Source organism: Dendrobates tinctorius, unplaced genomic scaffold, assembly GCF_039654945.1.
Source record: "Dendrobates tinctorius isolate UK_male_01 unplaced genomic scaffold, ASM3965494v1 ptg000062l, whole genome shotgun sequence".
Classification (NCBI taxonomy): Eukaryota; Metazoa; Chordata; class Amphibia; order Anura; family Dendrobatidae; genus Dendrobates; species Dendrobates tinctorius.
In genome coordinates, this window is record NW_027361730.1 from 12057391 (window position 1) to 12072527 (window position 15137).

General features: G+C 46.4%; 1 protein-coding gene across 4 annotated transcripts in view; it reads left to right on the top strand.

Annotated features, from left to right (window-relative positions):
- PPP6R2 (protein phosphatase 6 regulatory subunit 2) overlaps positions 1-15137 on the top strand; it is a 277099-nt gene that overhangs the window by 173729 nt on the left and 88233 nt on the right. For all 4 annotated transcript variants that reach the window (XM_073579254.1, XM_073579253.1, XM_073579256.1 and 1 more), the window contains exon 18: positions 1484-1605. In XM_073579254.1, the coding sequence (XP_073435355.1) occupies positions 1484-1605 (122 nt within the window). The remainder of the gene's footprint in view (positions 1-1483; positions 1606-15137) is intronic.

A 15137-nucleotide genomic window follows, 5' to 3' on the forward strand; every position in this document is an offset into this window, starting at 1 on the left:
GGTAGTCAGACAAAGCCAAAGGTCCTACACAAGAGGGCGACGTGGTACCAAGGGGCGAGCAGAGATAAGTCGGGTCACAAGCAGAGAGTCATACACGAGAGGTAGCGCAGTACAAGAGGGGCAGGAGGAACTCGTAACAGGGACAGAACCGGATCAAAACCAAACAAGCAAGCAAGATATCAGGCACAAGGCACACGTACGCACAAGGTCAGCTAACTCAGCCGAGGGCAGGAGTGTAACTGACACCGGACCTAGGTACAGTGAGCATTAAATAGGCGCACTCTGCCAGAGAGAGGCGGAACAATTAACCCCCAGTCTGATCAGGACGGGCCAAAGCGAAACCCCGTCCTGGATCATGACACAAAATAGGTTTAAATAACCACAAGACGGATTTCTTCAACCCAGGTATCATTTTAATCAGTATAACAGTGCCAACCTGACAGTGTCTGTAGTTTACTGTTCAGAATCCTGACGACAAGTTAGCTTTAACAGCGTCATCCTGTTTTACCTTCCTACAAATTTAGTATAGAGGTGTCAGACTAGTATAGCACTCAGTAGCCACATTGAGACTGCATATGGAAAAAAAATTAAGATGGGGTTAAAAAAAATTGCATTTTTTAATTTTATTACCATTATTTTTTTAATAGACATAATGACACAAATAAAAAAAATCTGTAAATGATTTTTTGTTATACTTAAAGGGGTTTTCCCATCTCCAAGATCCTGTCCCAATATGTAGTAGATGTAATAATAATATTAGCAAATACCTACAATTAGAAATGTAGTATAGTTTTTCTTTTTTCTAAATTCTTTATTTTTAAAAGAGAATACATGAAAAGTATAGCCATGCCAAAGTTACAATTATATCCTGAAACATCGAGCGATTTAGATGACATGGAAGGTAAGATTAGGGGAGGATAGGAGAGGAGAGAGGGGGGCATGAAAGGTGAGGAGTTCAAGGGCGAGAAGGGACCCATGGAATGTAAGGGGGGGAGGGACAGGGAAGTAGAAACAAGGGAGCATAACATTCAGGGGGTAGTATACTTTTTCTGATTCATTATGTCTTTCCATGTGCACTCACAGCAGAACCTTAGGTATCCATGGTTACAACCACTGATAAAGTGATAGCTAGTTGCTAGGAGTCATAACCATGGACACCTAAGGTCCTGCCATGCCTGCACATGACCAAAGAGACATAGAGAATCAGAAAACCTATAGTACATTTTCAATTTGAGGTAGTTGCTAATATTATTATTATTATTATTGCATCTACTACATATTGGGATAGGAAAAGCTCATGATAAGCTTTTTGATCCCTTTAAAATTAAAGATTAGCCATAACTATGTGTGCTGAGAGATTACATTTTTGAAGCAGAACTGTAAATATGATAAACAGGAAGCAAACTAAAATATAAATTTGTTTGTTAAAATGTACAGTTAAATAGTGGAAGTTGTAGCAAATAATTGTTTTGTTTTTTTTAAGCCTAATGCTGCCCTATTTGAAGCTTGCTGCAATGAACGTATACAGCAGTTTGATGATGAAGAGGAGGATATTTGGGAAGAAAAGGAGATTGGTTATAGCACACAGATTAAGTCTAGAACTCGGTAAGTAGAAAACTTATCAGTTACTCTGCTCCCTCTTTCTGCCAAATTTTCCTTTCTGCTTGATTTCATATGTTGATGCCTTTCAAGTATCACTATGTCATAGTATATTTTAAAATAAAAACTATATATGTATTGCCATTTAAAAAGTTATTAATCTAGAGCTGATCATAGTCCTGATATTTTCTGCCGACATTTCTACTCTATTGAACAGCCCAATTGGCCCCCTACATTTTCCTTTGGAGGAAAAGGTGATCTCATGGGCTCTATTTCAACCTGTCTAATCATATTGTTTTAATAGTGTGTATCAGATGCTCATCTCCTCTCTGACTGCGTCGCCTGGCTTTATTTATGGTAGAGATTAGGTAGAGTTTAGCTGCCGGAATAAAATAAAAGGAAAAGCTTGCATCTTTTGACCTGGTCTTTAATATACTTTTTTGTATTTAATTTGGCTATTCTACAGTTTGTACACATGAACACAATAGAATATTTTGCATTATTGCTTATTGTATTGGTATAGCGGGTGAGTTGAGGAGTCATTTTCCAGAGCTCAGATTTCTGGTACGTATAACTCACTGTGTCTTTAGCAAGTGAAGGACAAATCTTCAAGAAAATAGGATACATGAGATCTGATTCTGATTGTTTTGCCAGAACATTTTACCACAGATGCATTAAGAAATAGCATTTTAATAATAGAATAAATTATAATTTATATAGAGTCAACTTTACAATTAATCAGCGACACATACAAATAATAAAGTCATCACAAAGTAATACATAGTTCAACAGTTACAGTAGGAGTGAGGGCCCTGCTCACAAGCTAAGGGATCTTTCAGACATCTGTTTGTCCAGTACATGTGATGACCGTTTTCAAACATACAAAAGACACTTACACATGTAGACCCATTCAAGTGAATGGGCCTGTGCACATGTCAGTGTGTTTCCATGGACCGTGTGTCCATGGGCAAAACACGCTGACATTTCTGTTTTTTAGCAGCAGCTTGGTACACAAAACGTCCAGCACATGTGCACACTGATGACTAGTAACAGTGCCTGGGAATCAGCGGTATAGTTTGCACTGTTCCCCGATGCCGGGTGCTGAAGTCCGCTCTCATCAATCTCCCCTGTCCTTTCTGCGATCAGCGCTAGCAGGGGAGAATGTTCAGAGTTGTATTCAACTGATAACGGAGAGTAGGTGGCAGCTGATGGCAGTATTCATCAGCCTGCATTATAAAAATTTTTTTAAAAAAGTTTGTGGGTTCCTCTGTATTTTTGATAACCAGCCAGGCAAAACTGATAGCTGCAGGCTGCACCACTCAGCTGTCAGCTTCAGCAAGGTTGGTTATCAAGAATATAGGGGTACCCATGTTGTTTTTCTTTAAATTCTTAAAATAAATAATGAAGTTAAAACAGCGTGGGGTCCATTCCTATTTTTGACAACCAGCCTTGCTAAAGCAGACAGCTCGGGGCTGGTATTCTCAGGCTGGTAAGGGGTCATGGATATTGCTCTATGACCTAATAATAATTATGATAGTAGTAGGATTACAGAAATACCTGGCATAACATTAAAACTATTGCATGAAAATGTTTATATGGAACAAGTATGTGATGGCATAAGTATAGATGTTACTTATTGTCACGGGAAGGGTTGCAAGTGAACTCACCGGTGCAATCTCCCGGAAGACGGGTTCAGAAGACAGCCTCAGGCTCCTGGGAAAGAGGGGTGAGCAGGACAGAAGAAAGATTGCTTCAGGCCAGATAGGACCTGAAGCACCTGACTGTTGGGGGCGTGGCCTAAGCTCCGGAGAGCTAGGAGCTGAAGGGAAAACTCCTAGAAAGGTAACTATGGGACGTTACCCAGGGGCATAGACAGGGACGTAAGCCAGATCAGGCCGGGGTCAAAGCACGAGATAGCATGACAGTACCAAAGGATAAGACAGAATAGATAGAGAAGGTACAGAAACAGAATCCAACAAGCAGTATCCAGAGATCAGACCGAGTCAAATACCAAAGTATCAGGCAAACCAGCACACGGCACAAAACACACTCAGGGGTCAACACACTGAGCCAAGGGTGAAAGTATCACTGACAAGGTAAATTCCCAAATGGAGGCCATAAGAAGTCCACTGAGGGACAGAGTGAGGCTGCAGGAATTAACCCTAGAATAACCGAGCCAGACAAACCATGACACTTAGGAGTCTAAAACAGCTAATAAGTGAGTAAATTTTATTGGTAATAATAGCGTCTTGGAAAAGGAACGATATACAGAACCCCTTTCTCTTCTAGTGGATATATGAACCTAGACGGATATTGGTATAGTCATTCCAGGAGAAAGAATAAATATTCTAAGTTTTATGGAGTGTTAACCTTTGGAACTAAAACAAAACCTAAAATAGGACTATATTACCATCAAATATTAAATATCATTTCCCCTTGGCTGTATCATTTATGTGAGAGTGAGCTCCCCTTATATGGGCACCCATAAATACTTTAACTATTATGAAGTGTTGATCTCCCTTGTTACCAAGCCTGAGAAATAGGATGTACATATTATCACCAAATATCAAATGTCCTCATTCCAGGGATGTATCATTTTTGTAAGTGTGAGCTCCTGATATAAGAGCATCTATTTGGAGTAGTACGGTAAGATAGGCATCTATTAGGAATAAAAGATAATAAAAAATGTATATTCGCGCTTAGACCTAAAGTCCTAGTGGGATATGGTGTTCCTTATGGGAACCCTACTAGCAGCAAAAAAAAGGTGTTAGAGCAATAAAATCAAGAAAGCAGCTTGAGAAACAGTATGGGCTGTAATCTAGAGAAATCCACAAATAAATCACAATAACAAGCTCAATAGCTCTTGTTGCACAGGTTCATTGCAATCAGGCATTTGGGTTAAAACAAGTGTTTGTTCCAGTTGATGTCCATGTAACATATGTAAACATAGAGAGACCACCTGAAAAGTGCACTTGTGCCTGTTGAAATATACACTGCTTTACTTGGCTGTAAAGTGGTGAACAATAGTTATATCCAAGGTAGTAAAGTCAATGAAAGTGCATGAGGGTATTAATACCTGTCGTCCGGTGTGCAGTTGTCCAGGCAAAAAATGTCCCCACAATGATTTATGTAAAATCCTGGTCTGGGACTTCTAGTATGAACGTTGCAATCTATTTAGTCTGATAAAAAGGGAACGATGTCCCGGCGGGTGACAGCAGCTCCGGTCTCCTGCTTCAGCAGTACACGATACGCCGGTCACACTGTTCAGGTATACTCTGCTTCTGGTCGATGCAGGACCTGTGTGATGTCAGCGGCATGTGACTGAAGCTGCTATGGAGCGTGCAGAGGACCAAACTCCTACGCGTTTCAGAGATAGCGGTCTCCTTCTTCAGGGTTGGTCCTGTGATACTCTTGGGGCTTTAGCCAGCTTGATGAGATGATAATGATGATGGCAGACAGTTTAAATAAATAATTTAGTATATAATTTAATAAAATCCAAACAGTACCACTCCACTATTAAGTCCCTTTGGAATTAGTGTCCAGAGTAAAAATCCATCGGCATGCAGAACGTGACATTTGTTTGATAAAATTGACCTTTCGCCAGTGCGGATGTACAATTTCCAAACCCACTACCGCCATATAGTGCACAGAGCTTTCATGATGTTCCACAAAGTGTTTGGATAGAGGGTGACCCAAAGCCTTTTTCTTGATATTTCTAATATGCTCAGTAATCCTCATATTTAGTGGGTGTTTAGTACACCCCACATAAATCTTATTGCATGGACATTTATTTGTGTATATAACCCCCCGGGTGGTGCAAGTGATAAAATCCTTTATCTCATATTCCCTGTTTCCAAATGTCAATGTCGTTTGTTTTTTAGGGTTTGTTTGTAAACACATAGTGCATTTCCGGCAGGGAAAAAAAACAGTCATATTGTATGTGAGGGGTCTTTTTGGAGAATTTTGCACAGTGGGGACAACAATACTACTTAGATTGCAGGCTTTTTTGTACAGAAATCTAGGGACTACAGGAATCTGTTCACCTAAGACCTTATCCTCTTTTAAAACACCCCAATAAGAGCAGGTCAGCTTACCTGCAGCCCCGGCCGTTGCTTCCTGGAAGCGCAGTCCCCGGGGATCCTCCTGCAGGCTCCGGGTTCGTGCGGGTGCGGCTAGGCGGCCTCTGTAGCGGGGCACTCCTCCGTGCCTCCCTCCCCTTGCGCGCGCCCGACCCTTCTCCCTAGGACACGACAGGGAGAGCTGGGGGCGGTTTCCGGCGTCTGACATCAGCGGCGCGGGGCACCCTGGGAGCGCGCTGGCTGACATCACAGACGCGACGGCAAGATGACGCCTGGTGCGACGCCGGCTGCATTAAGAATGGCGGCGGTCGCAGGGGGGAGGGGAAGAGAAAACGCTCACCGGACGGACCTATTTAAAGGAGGAAGGGTGGCAAGGCGGCCAGGTAATACAATGGGGTCACAGCAGGAACGTTCACCGTCTCTGCCCCCATCGCAAACCTCCGCTCGCAAGCATAGCAGCCGTTCAAGCAGCAGCCGCCCGAGCCACAGATCGAGAGATTCCTCGAGGTCAAGAGAGCACAGGCCACATGCTCCAACACAGCCTCCGAGTCCGGTACCCGACTTTATGGGTGGTGAGTGATCTCCGTGAATGCTAGACTAATGTTAATAGGATCCTTCTTGTGTGTTATTTTTCCTTAGGGAAAAGCCAAAAAAGCAGGGAGCAAAAGAAATAATAGGGAGTGTGCCATATGTCAGAGCCCCCTAGCGAGAGATTGGCAAAAGGACCTTTGCATCAGCTGTATCCAGTGAACTATGGCGTAGGAGGTGCCAAGCTTGGCAACTAACCTCAGATCAGTCATCAGGTCTGAGGTGGAAGGCTCACTTAAAGTGTTATTAAAGAAAAAGAGTAGGAAAGAATCACCTAGTTCTTCATCAGACTCCTCCTCGGCTGAATATGAGGCCGAACACCTGTCCTCCTCCTCCTCGGATAGTGACACGGGTGGCAAGCCGTGTTTTCCGGTAGAGGATACGGATGCCATTAGGACAACCTTGGGCCTACAGGAGGAGAAAACGACTAAGTCCCTAGAAGACGTCATGTTCGGGGGGTTACAGGAAAGGAAAAAGCGCACCTTTCCACTCAATGAGAAAATCCAGGCACTCATTGAAAGAGAATGGAAGAAGCCTGAAAGATCAGGAAGCCTTCCTTCCTCCTCTAAATGGAGATTCCCCTTTGAGCCTAAAGAAACGGAAATATGGGACAAGGTCCCAAAGATTGACGCAGCAGTGTCTAGATCATCCAAAAAAATCGGCCCTGCCCCTGGAAGACTCAGGTGTACTGAGAGACCCGCTAGATAAGAAAGCAGACTCCTACCTAAGACATACATGGGATGCAGCAGCAGGAGGATTGAAACCGGCAATAGCCGGCACCTGCACAGCATGATCCTTAATGATTTGGCTACAGCAGCTGGAAGAGAAACTCTCATCCAAGGTCTCGAGGGAAAAAATTCTGGCGGATATATATCTTCTACATGGAGCAGCAGCTTTTTGGCCGACACCTCTGCCGATTCCATGAGACTGACGGCGAGGGCAGCAGGATTATCAAACGCCGCAAGGCGTGCATTATGGCTTAAAGGTTGTCCAGAAGACCTACAATCAAAAGCTAAGTTGTGCTCTCTTCCATGTGATGGAAAATTTATATTTGGAAAAAATTTAGATGACATCCTGGAAAAAGCAAGTGATAGAAAGAAGGGCTTCCCCAGATTTCCAGGAGATCAAAGAAGACCTTCCTTTCGGAGAGGTAAATTCAACAGGGGCCGTGTTACGTGTTACAGAACCACTCAGCACCCAGAATATGTTGTGCAGTTATATGTATGTATAATAGGTTCCATGTGAGATGCATGTCCCTAATGCATCAGTTCACAGGCTGCGCCCCTGGGCAGAGGGGACACGATATTCTCCTTTTGTCCGCCCTCCCCCCACCTTTGTAATTTCCACAGTAAACATCGGCAGGCTCCGGCCACCTGCGGCTTTTGTAATGTATGTCTGGCCTGCCGCTTTTCTATTGGCTGGCCCTCTGTATCTGTGCGATATATTCTGTGTCCTGTGAGTAAAGTGTTGTGAGACTGGAAATACATGGAGAAGCAGAGATCTTTTATATGCGCCCATGTAACCAAGAAATTCCAGCCAGCGTCATTCATTCAGACTCCAGCCAACGCAGAGCGGACCTCCGAAAACACAGGGTGGTACGGAAAGAGGTACCCTAGCTTGGTAGACCCCGTTACAGGCCGTCCTCCGGGGGATCGGAAAAGATGGGAGGACAAAAGGAAGAAGGAATCTGGATTCATGTTCGGCGGAGCCACCTTATCCGCAAAAAAATCCCCACAATGACGCCGGGATCCCGGTAGGGGGAGACTGATGCTCTTTTGTCAGGCCTGGGAAGGTATCTCTTCCAATGCCTGGATCTTAAACATTATAAAAAAAAGGCCTCAAAATCCCGTTTTTTCAACGGCTGAGAGCATCATTTGTGGTGACCCCCGTCAGGAAGGGGATAGAAGAGTAGTTGGCCCTGGAGTCAGAAATCTTAAGTCTGCTAGACAAACGCGTCCTGACCGAAGTCCCAAGCGGACAATAGAGAACGGGGTTCTACTCACCCCTCTTCCTAATAAAAAAGCCGGACCAGTCATTCAGGACGATTATAAACCTCAGAGGCCTCAATCAATGGATAGAAAACCAGATCTTCAAAATGGAGTCGGTAACTTCGGCCATAAAACTATTACACCACCACTGTTTTATGACCGTAGTCGATCTAAAGCAGTGGTCCCCAACCTTTTTTGCACCAGGGACCGGCTTCAAGCAAGACCATTCTTCCATGGCCCGGCATGGCGGGATGGAGGTGTGACAGGGGCGGGGCTTTGGTCATAAGGGGGCGGGGCTATGGACGCGGTTGTAGCTTAGCAGTGCATACTTATCATTTAATTATAACATTTATAATGTGACTCAACTCACCATAGGTTTTGAATGAGTGGGAGCACCTGCCTTGTTTCTCTGTTTCAGTGGGAGCAGCGGGCTACTTCTACTGATGACCGTTACTGCTAATGATGATTGGAACCTACAAGGAAATGGAGCATTGAGCACTTAAGAAAAATTGTACTGGAGTACTGTACATGCTGATTATTTTCTAATCATCAGAAAATGTATGTGTGGTTCCCCCCGTCCTGTCCAGCTCTGTGTGGCTCCCCCTGTTGTATGCATGGCTCCCCTGTCCCATCCTTGTATACATGGCTGTGCTCCCACCCTCCCATCCTTGTATACATGGCTGTGCTCCCACCCTCCCATCCTGTATACATGGCTCTGCTCCCTCCCTCCCATCCTGTATACATGGCTCAGCTCCCACCCTCCCATCCTGTATACATGGCTCTGCTCCCACCCTCCCATCCTGTATACATGGCTCCGCTCCCACCCTCTCATCCTTGTATACATGGCTCTGCTCCCATCCTCCCATCCTTGCATACATGGCTCCGCTCCCACTCTCCCATCCTGTATGCATGGCTCTGCTCCCACTCTCCCATCCTGTATACATGGCTCCCCTGTCCCATCCTGTATACATGGCTCCACTCCCACTCTCCCTCCCTTGTATATATGGCTCTGCTCCCACTCTCCCTCCCCTGTATACATGGCTCTGCTTCCACTCTCCCTCCCTTCTATATATGGCTCTGCTCCCACTCTCCCTCCCTTGTATATATGGCTCTGCTCCCACTCTCCCTCCCTTGTATATATGGCTCCGCTCCCACTCTCCCTCCCTTATATATATATGGCTCCGCTCCCACTCTCCCTCCCTTGTATATATGGCTCCGCTCCCACTCTCCCTACCCTGTATATATGGCTCCGCTCCCACTCTCCCTCTCTTATATATATATATGGCTCCGCTCTCACTCTCCCTCCCTTGTATATATGGCTCCGCTCCCACTCTCCCTCCCTTGTATATATGGCTCGGCTTCCACTCTCCCTCCCTTGTATATATGGCTCCGCTCCCACTCTCCCTCCCTTATATATATGGCTCCGCTCCCATTCTCCCTCCCCTGTGTATATGGCTCCGCTACCACTCTCCCTCCCTTGTATATATGGCTCCGCTCCCACTCTCCCTCCCCTGTATATATGGCTCCGCTCCCATTCTCCCTCCCTAGTATATATGGCTCCACTCCCACTCTCCCTCCCCTGTATATATGGCTCCGCTCCCACTCTCCCTCCCCTGTATATATGGCTCTGCTCCCATTCTCCCTCCCTAGTATATATGGCTCCACTCCCACTCTCCCTCCCCTGTATATATGGCTCCGCTCCCACTCTCCCTCCCCTGTATATATGGCTCCGCTCCCATTCTCCCTCCCCTGTATATACGGCTCCGCTCCCACTCTCCCTCCCCTGTATATATGGCTCCGCTCCCATTCTCCCTCCCCTGTATATACGGCTCCGCTCCCACTCTCCCTCCCCTGTATATATGGCTCCGCTCCCATTCTCCCTCCCTTATATATATGGCTCCGCTCCCATTCTCCCTCCCCTGTGTATATGGCTCCGCTCCCACTCTCCCTCCCCTGTATATATGGCTCCGCTCTCATTCTCCCTCCCTAGTATATATGGCTCCACTCCCACTCTCCCTCCCTTGTATATATGGCTCCACTCCCAATCTCCCTCCCCTGTATATATGGCTCCGCTCCCATTCTCCCTCCCCTGTGTATATGGCTCTGCTCCCACTCTCCCTCCCCTGTATATATGGCTCCGCTCCCACTCTCCCTCCCCTGTATATATGGCTCCGCTCCCACTCTCCCTCCCCTGTATATATGGCTCCGCTCCCATTCTCCCTCCCTAGTATATATGGCTCCGCTCCCACTCTCCCTCCCCTGTATATATGGCTCCGCTCCCACTCTCCCTCCCCTGTATATATGGCTCCGCTCCCACTCTCCCTCCCCTGTATATATGGCTCCGCTCCCACTCTCCCTCCCCTGTATATATGGCTCCGCTCCCATTCTCCCTCCCTAGTATATATGGCTCCACTCCCACTCTCCCTCCCCTGTATATATGGCTCCGCTCCCATTCTCCCTCCCTAGTATATATGGCTCCGCTCCCATTCTCCCTCCCTAGTATATATGGCTCCACTCCCAATCTCCCTCCCTTGTATATATGGCTCCGCTCCCACTCTCCCTCCCCTGTATATATGGCTCCGCTCCCATTCTCCCTCCCCTGTATATATGGCTCCGCTCCCATTCTCCCTCCCCTGTGTATATGGCTCCGCTCCCATTCTCCCTCCCCTGTGTATATGGCTCCGCTCCCACTCTCTCTCCCTTATATTTATGGCTCCGCTTGGCTCCCCCATCCTCCCCATCATACTTACCCTCACGTTGCTGAACTTCCTTCCCGTCGCTGCACGTCCTTGCATCTCGCGGCGCTTCAGCTTCTTCCTGTGCGGAGCGGTCACGTGCTACCGCTCATTAAGGTCCATGAATATGGACGCCACGCCTATGGGAGATGAGTGGCGTCCATATTCATGACCTTAAATGAGCGGTAGCACGTGACCGCTCAGCGCTGGATGAAGCCGCCGCTGGATGAAGCCGCCGCGGGATGCAGGGTGAGTATCAGCTGCTGCACCGCCCCCCGGCTCCCCTTGTGTCCGCGGACCGGCAAGGGCACTGCAACGGCCCGGTGCTGGGCCGCGGACCGGCGGTTGGGGACCCCTGATCTAAAGGATGCCTATTACCATATCCTGATCCATCCAGAGTATCAAAAATACTTAAGAGTAGCTCTCTACATCCAGGGCAATCTCAGGCATTTTCAATTCAGAGCCCTTCCATTCGGCATATCCATAGCCCCGAGGGTGTTTACGAAAGTAGTAGCGGAGAAGACAGCCTTCCTTCGAATCCACAACACAATTATAATACCCTACTTGGACGATTTTCTAATAGTGGGCAACTCGGAACATCACTGCACAGAGTAGGTAGAAAGGGTAACAAATACCCTACAGAGACTTGGCTGGATGGTGAATATCAAGAAGTCAAGACTACAACCCCTAAAGAGGCAGATATTTCTAGGGTTCATCCTGGACTCGGAACAACAAACTTGTCTGTTGCCAGAAGCCAAGGTGGAAAAGGTGAGGAATATGACCTTGGCAGCCCTAGACCAACCTCACACGACCCTGAGGGGCGCGATGTCCTTACTAGGCACCCTGACAGCTTGTATTCCAGCGGACAGATGGGCACAATTTCATACCCGTCAACTGCAGGCAGAAATCCTATCAGCACAGAAATCGCTAAGAGGGCGTTTGGAAGGAAGGCTGGAGCTTTCCTTAAAAGTCAAAAACTCTCTCAGATGGTGGTTAGACAGGACAAACCTGGTAGCAGGAACGTTATGGCACAGCCCAGTGTCCGAAGTGATCCTGACGGACGCAAGTTCCTCGGGGTGGGGGGGCGCACCCAAGGGGACAGGTAGCCCAGGGACCCTGGGGACCCCAAGAGCAATCATCCGCATCCTCCAACCTAAGAGAACTACGGGCAGTAAACAAAGCCTTAAAAATCTTTATTCCCAGCCTAGAAGGCCGCAATGTCCAGATCAAGTCGGACAACAAAGTGACAGTGGCGTATATCAACCACCAGGGAGGGACAAGGTCACACTCCTTAATGAACGAGGCCAACAAAATCTTTCACAGAGCAGAACGACATCTACTCTCCCTATCGGCACTACACATAAGAGGGGTAGAAAACGAACAAGCCGACTTCCTAAGCCGCAATACATTGAGGCAAGGAGAATGGGCCCTAAATCACTTAGTGTTCCGGAAGATAGTACAACTCTGGGGAGAGCCGGTAGTAGACCTCTTTGCCAACAAAAACAACAGACAGGTAGAGAGATTTTGTTCGTTGAACCCAAAAGAAAAACCATGGGCGGTAGACGTATTGCAAATTCCGTGGAATTTCAAACTGGGTTACGCCTTCCCTCCAGTAGCTCTAATCCCAGCAGTGGTGAAGAAAATAAGAGAAGATCAGGCCAGAGTGATCTTAATAGCCCCGTTCTGGCCGAAAAGGCCCTGGTTCTCGCTACTGCAAATGATGTCCCTCTCGGATCCATGGGTGCTACCAGAGATCCCAGATCTGCTAGCTCAGGGTCCAGTATTCCACACACAAGTCAAGGGGTTCCATCTGACGGCGTGGAATTTGAAAGGTCGCTTTTAAGAAATAGAGGGTTCTCTCCTGGGTTGGTGGCTACGCTGATGAAAAGTAGGAAGCCAGTAACTACTAACGTATACGGTAGAACATGGAATAAGTTTCTGCAGTTCCTGGGGAAGCCGTTAGACCAAAAACCCCCGATTTAAGGCCATCTTGGAATTCTTACAGGCAGGACTACAGCTAGGCCTAGCGGTAAATACCCTTAAAGTGTAGGTGTCAGCACTAGGCGCTCTATATAACTGCAACATAGCAGCAAACAGATGGGTAGCCAGATTCATTAAATCCTGCCATAGGTTTAGACCAATTCGATTACCAAGAATAGCCCCGTGGGATTTAAACCTGGTGTTAGAGGCTCTTACGAAAGAGCCATTCGAACCGATTCAACAACTGCCAGTAAAATATCTTACCTTAAAGACCATTATTTTAGTGGCCCTTAAATCGGCCCGTAGAGTAAGTGACTTGCAGGCCCTCTCAGTGAATCCACCTTATACCCAGGTATACCAGGACAGGGTTGTCCTAAAAACAGACCCTGCTTATTTACCGAAAGTGGTATCAGATTTCCACCGTAGCCGGGAGATTATCCTCCCCTCCTTCTGTGAGAATCCAAAAAACCCAGGGGAGGAGAAATTCCACAAACTAGATGTTGAAAGGGCCCTGTTAGAGTATATATCAGTGACTAGCCAGTGGAAAAGGTCCCAGTCCCTATTTGTAGCCTTCCAGGGTGCCAGGAAGGTCTATGGAGTATCAAAAGGGACTATTGCCAGATGGATTAGGAAGGCCATTAGTATAGCCTACTCAGCTAGTGGTGTTCCGATTCCTGATGGCATCAAGGCTCATTCCACCAGAGCCGTGGCGACCTCCTGGGCTGAAAAGGCAGAAGTATCGCTTGAGCAAATTTGTAAGCCCGCTACCTGGGCCTTACCATCAACCTTTTTTAAGCACTATAGATTAAATCTATCCTCCTCTGCTGACTTAACCTTTGGAATAAGGGTGCTGCAAGCAGTGGTCCCTCCCTAAGATGTTTCGAAGTCTCCAAAAATCTCTCAAGTATGCTGTCATGGGTGAAGGGAAAACCACCATGGATACTTATGTCGGGGTAGCTATTTAGGGAGGGCTAAATTAACCCTTCACGGTTGAGCCAGTGATGTCCAAATTATTCCACAGACTGTTGCTAGCAACTCAAATGACCACACGGAGACGGGGGTGTCTGTACGGGAGGATCAAGGCAGATCACCAGTCCCCTTTATTTTAGTCACTTCTTTTATAATCTTTTGCTTAATTTTCTGCAAAGTTCTCAACTACCAATAACATCATTTCACTTTATAAGCCAATAATATTGCAAGAAAACCGAAAACTACATATATGTCCGTATCTAAATAGAAAGTAGTATAATGGCATATTCTTCAGAGTTTTTTTTTTTTTAAACACAAACTTTATTTCAAATTTTCATTAACAATGCACCGTTTCATATATCAAAACGTATTTCCAATAAACAGGCAATAACTTAGCCTATCCTCCTCCCATCCAACCCTCCCTTAAGCAAACCCTAGTCATCGTACATTTTCGGTAACCCCCCTCGCAACTTCGCACACACTTTATGCCTAGACCACTTGGAAAACACAGATTATAAGCACCACCTCTGTGATATAGCATCACGTTTCATCCCCCGTCCCCACCCAGACCTTACATCTCGCCTTCATTAATCACCTTCAATTTCCCCAAATTGCCATTGATATCTTCCAATATATACCATTCTGTATACTTAAAGGGAGTTACTATTTTCCTTATTTCCTCTTCACCGCACTGTTGTACTATGAAATTCCTCCATTTTTTGAAAAATTTACCCGTCAGGCCCTCCTTATTCCTTTCCGCCTCCAGCTGTTCGATTCTGAGTAATGATTTAATCTGCCTCAACACCTCTTCCTCTGACGGCACACTTCCTTCCAGCCATTTGGACAATAAAGCCCTTTTGCCTATCATAGCCACTCCATGAAACAATTTTGGTAATTTGGGCCTCTGGTCACCCCCTCCTGCTATTACTTGCCCCTTGTTCCTATAATGGAAGATCCACAACAATGGATCCATTTCGACTTCCACACTCCCCACTTTTTGTATAAATGTTTGCAATCTTTTCCAGAATTTCTGGCTCTCTGGGCATTGCCAGATCCCATGAAACAAGTCCGTTTTTGGCCATTTACATTTGGGACAGTGGATCACTCTGCTTATCTGTTGTGTGATTGGGATGTTAAAACCATAGATTGCTCTATGCATCAACCGAAATTGTGTATCCCTCCACCCTTCATTAATCACC